At 40.5% G+C, this 10,000-nt stretch overlaps 1 protein-coding gene across 1 annotated transcript in view; it reads left to right on the forward strand.

Moving 5' to 3' along the window:
- Positions 1–10,000, forward strand: part of LOC138949165 (uncharacterized) — a 29,903-nt gene that overhangs the window by 1,352 nt on the left and 18,551 nt on the right. Inside the window, exons 3-5 of the mRNA XM_070320934.1 lie at positions 719–830; positions 2,852–3,137; positions 4,301–4,537. Coding sequence (XP_070177035.1) covers positions 719–830; positions 2,852–3,137; positions 4,301–4,537 — 635 coding nt within the window. The remainder of the gene's footprint in view (positions 1–718; positions 831–2,851; positions 3,138–4,300; positions 4,538–10,000) is intronic.

The following is a 10,000-nucleotide window of genomic DNA, read 5'->3' on the forward strand; positions in this document are numbered from 1 at the left end:
TGTCTGTCTCCTCCTCTCTGTCTGTCTGTCTGTCTGTCTGTCTCTCTTTCTTTCTCTCTCTCTCTCTCTCTCTCTCTCTCTCTCTCTTTCTGTCACAATATCTCTCTGTCTCTCTCTCTTTCTCCCTCTCTCTCTCAGTCAATCTCTCTCTCTCCTCACCCCTCTCTCCCCCCTCTCACTCTCTCTCTTTCTCTCTCTCTTTCTCTCTCTCTCTCTCTCTCTCTCTCTCTCTCTCTCTCTCTCTCTCTCTCTCTCTCTCTCTCTCTCTCTCTCTCTCTCTCTCTGACTTCTGCATGATTTTTTTTAACAAGTCCATACCTTTTCAAAGAACATCCTTGATCAGACTCTCAAAACATGCTATGTGAAAGAATGAAAGGTAAATGCATCGAACACCTGGACACAGAGTACAGGTAACGCACACGTGCTGCTAGATCTGATACGGATAGCACTGTCTCGCAGAACAATGACTGTCTCGACCTGTGTAAAATGTCATATTGTGGTCAAGAATGCAACTAACGCATGATAGGTCAATGGCTGATAATGTAATAATGGCCGAAGTGTCACACTGCATGCATTCGAGGCAAGGATTGTTTATTGGCGCATGACGACAGACGTATTCATTACATGTAAGAATGTGAGTGATATTACAATTTTTCTCATATGTTTTTCTATGCTGTTATACTTATTTTATTACTATCATTATGATCTATTCCAACAGCTGTGTCTTTTCTGAAGACCGTCAGTACCTTCGTCGGCTTGCACACGTCATGTCACGTGACGGTGTTGACAGTGCCACCTACCGGTCTAATTTCCATGGCGGCATCTGGCAGGTTAGTTTAAGGGGCAGTGTTACTCGCATTGTATGCTACTCGTCAAAATAAATTTGACATGCTCTTTCAGGGTCGAGTTTTTTTGTGGGGCTATTTTTGTTAACATGAATTAAACTCAAGGCAGTGGATAGAGCCGCCGCCAGGCCGTATCGTATGCAACAGACAGCTTGTGTGGACATTATTCCATGGAAAATCAATGTCTAGTTTATATTGACCAGAAGTATATAAACCAAAGTTGTTCTCGTAGGTCATTAGATGCTTGGCTTGTACTTCTTTTCATATTGCTATTCTAATAGACACATGGGGGAATTTGGGGGTTGTAGATGGATAGTCTCACAAAGTCCTATTTCGAAAATAATTCCATATTTCTGCAGAAGTCGTTCAATATCCTTCATATTTACAACAACAAAACTACACATGTTTCCGGTTCAACTCAAGCAGACGGTCTTCTCTTTGGTTCCATACAATCGAAGAGATGCAATTCTACTTACCAATGCTTGTCAACTATAACGATGATTATGAATTACCCTAATCTGCTTACTTTCCAACGAAACACGACATGAATTATACAATTTATGCCCTTGTGCACAACAAAATCAGTCTCCAAACGTAGAAAGTGTCGAGCACAAGGGACGTTACCACTTTGTCGATCATGTTAAGATGACGTTTTCCGCTCTTCGGCGTTGGTAGTTTGTTATTTTATTTTATTCGCTTAGGTTTGTGTTGAGCATGAATTCCGCTGTGTTGTCCAATCGCGGGAAGCGGCAGTAGTGTTATGCGCAAATAACATGCGCGAATAAAGTTCGTCTGCTCTCGTCAGAAACCAGCCGCATCAAACCAAAAACTTACATTTTGCAAGTTAATAAACCCATATCTAAGCCAGAATAGCAATACAAACGCAATCGTGTTTTCAGGGTGGCGATAGGGTCTGATATTTTGACTCCAACAAGACTCGGAGAATTATACTTGTTCTCGTAAAAATATCGGACCTCATCGCCACGCTGAAAATACGATAGCTGTTAATATCTTTTTCTTTCTTGTTTTTGTTGTTATTTGTAATTTATGTGTTATTAGCTTATTTTGCAAAATTCAGAAGTGCTGAAAGTACAGGACCTGTCAACTCCAGGTGCACGGAGCCCCTAGGGCTGGCTTTCAGTTATGCCTCAGGCAGCTATCCAAGTTTAATTGACTTTCATGCAAGGAGTCAAAAACTGCAAACATTGTACGAATTCATTTATGGACTGCCACCGGGCAGGTCTTAGTCGTCCTCGGCCAGGCTCACATCAAGTCCCGCACGTGAACTAATTACGTCACACGTCTACATGGAAGTCTTTAAGTCTCGGCGAGAGGGAGAATTCTTTTTGTTTTTAGTATTTTACGTCAAGACATTGTGTGTGATGACGTAAGAAAATTGGAAAATATGGTATGTGGGTCCATTTTGGCATACCGCGTGTAGCCTTTAGTCTCAGAACGTGTTCACGGGAAATGTTAATTACTATTTGGCGGGAGATGCGAACTGACAAACCCAATGAAATTTCGTTTGGCTGGCAACACCGAAGGTATGTGTAGGCATCTGTGAGATAGTTGTGGGAAGCTCCTGGCAGTTTATAACGTAATCTGCGACAAAACGACAAATCTTTGCTCTCTATGCTGTGACTTAGGCACTGCATCTTTAAATGATGTCATTCTTGACGTTTGCAGAGAATTTCAGATTCTGAAATTAGCGGATGAGTCTTTCCATTCAAGATCATTGAAAAAGTATCCAAGTTACCTGACATGCAACTAGGATTTCAGTTTAAGAAAAAAGAAATTTGAAATGTAAATTTGATTAAATTAAAAAAAGGTATATATAGGCCCACGTGAAACAAACACCAGGAAGCTGGGCCTGCAGTGTCAATCCTTCTCTTTCGACCTTTCTGCTTGTGTCAGCCTTATTTCTGGTTATTAAAACAAATGGTTTTTTGTAACGTTAGCAATCTATGTCTTTGGGATGTCTCATTTTCTTCACCCTGTTGTTGCAGGTGACCGAGTCTATGTTCACCGCCACCAAAGCCTGCTCCAATGTCTACATTACGGAGGTCTGTGGCAACATCACCGCCTCCTTCGGTATTACCTGGACGTCAGTCACGTGGCAAGATCTGCGGAAACCGCTGTACTCTGGCCTGGCAGCGGCTCTGTCCACCTTCTTGACCCTGACCTCCGACTTGATGCCGGGCAATGTGACTGACCAGGCAACCCTGTGGGCACAGATGTATGGAGGGAACAGTGCAACGTTCAGCAACCAACCGGACCTGTCGACACAATTCGGTAAGGCAATTATTTTGAAAGAAAATGTATTAGTCTTTAAAATTGAGGTAGAGGTAGGGGATAGGACGACACTATTTAATCTTGAGGAAGGGAATCGAAAACAAGACCTCGCTGACCTGGAAGTTCATATTGGCAAGGCCAATTTTGAGAAGAAAATGTTAATCGTAAAACTACCTTTACATGAGAATTAGCTGACCTGAATAATGTATATTTTAATTAAGAGGAGGAAAGCACACCAAAAAACCCACAAAGAAAGAAAGAAACAAACAAATACACGTGCTTGTGTTTTTGTCTGTTTGTGCGTGTGTGTGGATCTATTCCCAGAAAACTAATTGGCAGATCGTCATGGAATTTTACACACGTTTAAGTTCTTCCAAATATCATCTGTAGAAGGTTTTTTTCATTGTTTTGGTAATTGTGTTTTTCGACGTCATATCCGGCTTTTAGTGAAATTTGAGGCGGCACAGTCACGCCTTCATTTTTACATTTAGTCAAGTTTTGACTAAATGTTTTAACGTTGATCGGGAATCGAGATGAGGGTCTGGTGTACGCATGTGTGTGTGTGTGTGTGTGTGTGTGTGTGTGTGTGTGTGTGTGTGTGTGTGTGTGTGTGTGTGTGTGTGTGTGTATGTGTGTGTGTGTAGAGCGATTCAGAGAGAACTACTGAACCGACATGAGAGTTCCTGGGTATGATATCCCCAGACGTTTTTTTTCATTATTTTTTTTACAAATGTTTTTGATGACGTCATATCCGGATTTTTGTGAAAGTTGAGGCGGCACTGTCACACTCTCATTTTCTAACCAATTTTGTTGAAATTTTGGTCAAATAATCTTTAACGAAGGCCGGACTTTGGTATTGCATTTCAGCTTGAAGGCTAACACATTAATAAACGAGTTTGCTCATTACAGTTGACATGAAAATTACATTATTGCAAACAGATTAAAAATGGATTGCATCGTATTCTTCATCAAATTCTGAATCTGAAAATATTACATAATTATGTCATGTTTGCTTTAAAAATGTGATCACAATTAACGATCAAAGGTTATTTGGGTACTACGATTAAAAATGTTCATTCCATGATTTCGACAAATTGACTAAATGTATTCATTTCGCTCTCAGCAACATGTTTAAAAAAAAAAAAATTTAATCGGTCATCTAGACTGCAGCGACAAAATGGATCTGGTGTTCATCCTGGACAGTTCGGGAAGTATTAGTATCGCTGACTTTCGGTTGATGCTGACCTTCGCTGCTGACGTCATCGACGCAATGGACGTATCACGGGACGCTGTCGCCGTGGCGGATGTCGTGTACAGCAGCTTTGTCAACCTTCACTTTGACTTCAATGACTACACCACTAAAGACCAGGCCCGCACGCTTCTGCTGAACACAACCAAGTGTATGTATGATTTGTCCCGATAGGTTCACCCGTGTATGTTTGTGTGGTGGTGGCAGGAGATGTGTGTGTGTGTGGCAGGGCCGTAGCAGCCCTACCGGCCACTCCGGCCATGGCCGGACCAGTTTTTTGTTAAAAAAAAAATCGTCTTCATAAGCTTCAGCGCTGTGTTAGGAGGAAGGAGGGGTCGTGACTTAGATCGTACCTTTTTATTTTTTTTATGGCCGGACCACTTTTAGGAGCTGTGCTACGGCACTGTGTGGGTGTGTGGTGGGTGGGTAGGGATGGTGTGTGTGTGTTTGTGTGTGTGGGTGTGTGTGGGTAGGGATGCTGTGTGTGTTATGTGTGTATGTGAGTGTGTTTGTGTATGTGTGCGAGTGTGTGTGTGAGTGTGTATGTGTCACCGTATTCCATTACAGGTACTGTCTGCTCCAGGCTGGCTCCAGTTAAAAATAACTGGCAAGAACCACTCCCCTCCCGCCTATTTACCCTTTCCTCCCCCATTTCCCTCCTACCCCTCCCATCCACAGTGGCGCCTGAAATAGACCAGACCACTCTTTCTTTGTCTATAGCAGCTAGCCTGGCCCGCTCGCGAAATTGTTTTTCACACGTCAGTTGCGGGCTTTCAATCCCGAAGGCTGGTTCCGAGTAACTACGAACGTAATCGGAAGAGCCGAGTCGAACACTATCCTTGCGTCATCCAGAGATACTGTACAGATCTATGCGTCATCTTTGCAAGCAGCTTCGGAGATTTCAAAATGTTTGCTGTGTGCAACACATGTTCAACGACAACATCTAATACGGATATTTTGGATGTTTTGAAGGAAAGAACTTCTCAGTTTTTCTTGTCGTAAAACTAAAATACACCCTCTAATTAAAAAGCATGCACGCGTATGGGAGCCACAAACTGCATGCATACTGGCACACGCTGATGCTGGTGATTCTGACTTTACACTGTTACAACTTACATCTAACGGAACTTGATCACGTTAGATCAACAGTGCTATTATTTTGTAGAAACTAAAAAGGCCCTCGAAGTCCAGTAACAACATATTGAAGTATCTGTGAATGTGTTTCTGGTAATTAAATGGGAACTCTGGTGTACAAGAGGTCTTCTGCTGCAGTGGTGTCTAGATCTGGGTTTTGAAGGCTTCCACCGAGGCTGATGATACTGCCTGTGGTGGGAGGGCGTTCCATTCGCCAATGGTGCGAGGAAAGAAAGACTGCGGCCCGCTCTGTTAGCTGTGTTGATAAGGATCTGTATGCGGCGAGCAGCGCTCTAGAGAGATAGCAAAGAGGGTAAAAACTGAGAAAGTTTTCTGCACTGTTCAGAGTGCGTGATAAGTGGCCCTCCCTGCCTTTCGGAACTGGTGTTTTCAGTGTGTTTTGCCGGGCATCTCTCAATAGTTATATATATTGCAATGCATGCCACAATTTACAAGACAGAAGAAAGGATAAATGAGAGAATTAGAAAAAGTGTGTGCTACCCCCCAAGTATATAATTATGCTACTCTTTGCACTCTGAAAAACATGTGCATGCTGCATTTAAAGAAACACCCTGAAAAACATGTGCATGCTGCATTCAAAGAAACAGGAAACCCAACATCTCAAAGCACGGCACAATATATAAGACGGCAGAAGACAACACAGTAAAAAAAACATCCTAAATGTGCCACAATAAAAGAACACTAATTAATGAAAGAAAAAGACCAAGTTAATCCCCAAGTACATATACACACACACACACACACACACACACATACACACACACACACGCACACACACACACACACACACACACACACACACACACACACACACACACACACTATGTACATTTTGTACATATATATGTATATATACAACACTTTACAAAATATATAAAAACAGCAGAGTATATACAGTCGTATTTACATACATATTATAGGCATGCATTTCGTGGTGCGCATGTAAAATTTGTTTTGCGTTTATATAATTATATAATTCAAAATAATGTAAATAATGTCAGTAACATAATATAAACAAACAAGTCGCGTAAGGCGAAATTACTACATTTAGTCAAGCTGTGGAACTCACAGAATAAAACTGAACGCACTGCATTTTTTCACAATGACCGTAGTCCGCCGCTCGTGCCAAACGCAGTGAAACTGACGAGACTGTTTAGCGCGGTAGTGGTTTCGCTGTGCTGCATAGCACGCTTTTCAGTACCTCTCTTCGTTTTAACTTTCTGAGCGTGTTTTTAATCCAGACATATCATATCTATATGTTTTTGGAATCAGGAATCAGAAAATAATGACGAATAAGATGAACGTAGATTTGGATCGTTTTATAAAAAAAAATTTAATTACAATTTTCTGATTTTTAATGACCAAAGTCATCAATTAATTTGTAAGCCACCAAGCTGAAATGCAATACCAAAGTCCGGCCTTCGTCGAAGATTGCTTGGCCAAAATTTCAATCAATTTGATTGAAAAGTGAGGGTGTGACAGTGCCGCCTCAACTTTTTACAAAAAGCCGGATATGACGTCATTAAAGACATATATCAAAAAAATGAAAAATAGGTCCGGAGATATTATACACAGGAACTCTCCTGTCAAATTTCATAAAGATCGGTCCAGTAGTTTACTCTCAATCGCTCTACACACACACACACGCACAGACACACACACAGACACACATACACCACGACCCTCGTCTCGATTCCCCCTCTATGTTAAAACATTTAGTCAAAACTTGACTAAATGTAAAAAGCAGTCTGGTTACATCACGTTTACCCCCCGCGGGTTAGGGGGAGTCCCATATTGGTTGGGACGAGAAAGAATTTACCCGATGCTCCCCAGCATGTCGTAAGAGGCGACTAACGGATTCTGTTTCTCCTTTTACCCTTGTTAAGTGTTTCTTGTATAGAATATAGTCAATTTTTGTAAAGATTTTAGTCAAGCAGTATGTAAGAAATGTTAAGTCCTTTCTACTGGAAACTTGCATTCTCCCAGTAAGGTAATATATTGTACTACGTTGCAAGCCCCTGGAGAAAATTTTTGATTAGTGCTTTTGTGAACAAGAAACAATTGACAAGTGGCTCTATCCCATCTCCCCCCTTCCCCCGTCGCGATATAACCTTCGTGGTTGAAAACGACATTAAACATCAAATAAAGAAAGAACATCACGTTTAAAAAAAAAACCATGTAAACACAGATTGTTAGTACACATACACATGTATTTTGCAAAGTTCAAAAGCTTCAAACAAACCAATTTAAATTTGTTTACGTCAAGTTGAAACAAAGTGAATACATACTGCAAATTAATGTTCACGAAGAATAGTTCGTCACAGAGCGTCCTGTTTCAGAAATTGTATGAGTAAAATAACAACACCAAAAGACATATAAATGTATAGATCCGGACGATAATCTGACTTTAATATTTCTTGCATTGTTCGCTACAGCTGTTACATGTTCTTACTTACCTCAGTAAGCTTCTGGATCAGACAAGAAGAAAGGCAAAAGGTCAACCAAGGGGTAGCAGTTTGTTTTGTTAATTGTTTAACACGTAGTCAATATTTCACGCTAACACACACACACACACACGCACACACACACACACACACACACACACACACACACACACATACACACGCACACACACACACAAACACACACACACACACACACACAAACACACACAAACACACATACGTGTCTGTGGGGGGATATCTGGACATTTGCCGCAAAGAAAAATGTGTTGTATCTGGACTTGTTTATTTCTAAAAGCTACATAAACGGAATGCGAGTGTAAACATGTGTTAGACTTTAAGAATACTTTTTGAGATAAAAAAAATTAAAAACATTGAAAAAAATATTGAAAGTTACACACCCAAAAATAGAGATTCTGAAACACGTGTTAATATAATTACCTGGACATCCGCCACCTAAAAGTGAGTGATAGCCGGACATATGACCGGAAAGCTGTAAATAGTATCAACTTTATAAAAAAAAGCGTTACATATGCGTGGTAGTACAAAAAAGCTACCAGTAATCCAAAATAACTTTTTTTGACAGTGACAAACCAAGGGGAACTTTAACGTATTTTTTCGAGACAAATGTCTCGGCAGCTGATAGTTGGTAGAATTTATTGGATGTCGTTATTCAAATGCAAACCGTCAGAAACAGAAAGCTTAGAAAGGAATTACGTTGTATTGTTGTCCTGCTTTGCCTGACTCAGGTCGGGAAATTCAGGACCGAAATGACCCAAGGTGCAACTCATTCCTTTTGATGAGTTTCAAGTTTCTTAAAAGTTTTCGCAGCTGTTGGTAGACTTTATTGGATGTCGTTATTCAAAGGCAATCCGTCAGAGACAGAGAGCGTAAAAAGGAATTACGTAATTGGTAGACTTGATTGGATGTCATTATTCAAATGCAATCCGTCAGAGACAGAGAGCTTAGAAAGGAATTACGTAATTGGTAGACTTTATTGGATGTCATTATTCAAATGCAATCCGTCAGAGACAGAGAGCTTAGAAAGGAATTACGTAATTGGTAGACTTTATTGGATGTCATTATTCAAATGCAATCCGTCAGAGAGAGAGATAGTCAGTCGGCTAAGGACCGTTTTGGTTACTTTTAGGCGTCACGTTAGCAAACACATTTGTTCTGATAGATTTTAACATCACAACACTAAATCTAAAGTCGTGGGGCAATATTCCAAACCACCGGTGAGAAAAACGTTGGTTTGTGTGTATGTTTTTCTTCTTTGGCGTTACTCTTCTCGTTTAAAGGGTTGGGTTCATAAAACGGACATAAAACTTAAACCGCTTGACAGAAATTCTATAACTGTAAATCATTCGAAAGGGAAGGCATTTATGTACATGTTTGTGCCACTTAAAATGACGTCATTATCTGTTTGAGCCTGTAGTTTTGACGTAATTCAGTAGGCTAAAAAAAAATCAATTGAGGCAAGTAATGGACTTTGGTTTTCAGTGTAAAACATTTGAACAGTTCCAAGAAATGAAACATGCACATGTTAAATTTAAAAGAATAAGTAAGGCAAATTAAAAAGAGCATCTCAATATCATTTGCAGGTTTAAACCTTTTGATTGTGAGTAGCTTCAACGCAGTATATTCCGCTATACTGATAGCGCGCTAACGCCAGGTGTAAACAAAGCGTTGTCGCCAACTTCACGGAAAGTGTCCCCCATTCAAAACAAAATGTGTCTCTTTGAAACCACGTACAGCTTAAATTCATAATTGCGGGAATGAGTAAGGTTTGTATTTAGTACATGGTTGTTTTTCAACGAGAAATATACACGTTAACGAACTTACGAACCGATTTGCCGCAGATCTGTCCTCACTCAAGCATTTTCGCCCAGTTTCATCCCATCTTACACGCCTATTTGTCAATAAATAGCCTGACAAGCCAAACTATTATGTTCATTGATGTGTCCTGCGTTGATATGTGAAATATCAACATTCAA

This window comes from Littorina saxatilis, linkage group LG15 (assembly GCF_037325665.1).
Source record: "Littorina saxatilis isolate snail1 linkage group LG15, US_GU_Lsax_2.0, whole genome shotgun sequence".
Taxonomy (NCBI): Eukaryota; Metazoa; Mollusca; class Gastropoda; order Littorinimorpha; family Littorinidae; genus Littorina; species Littorina saxatilis.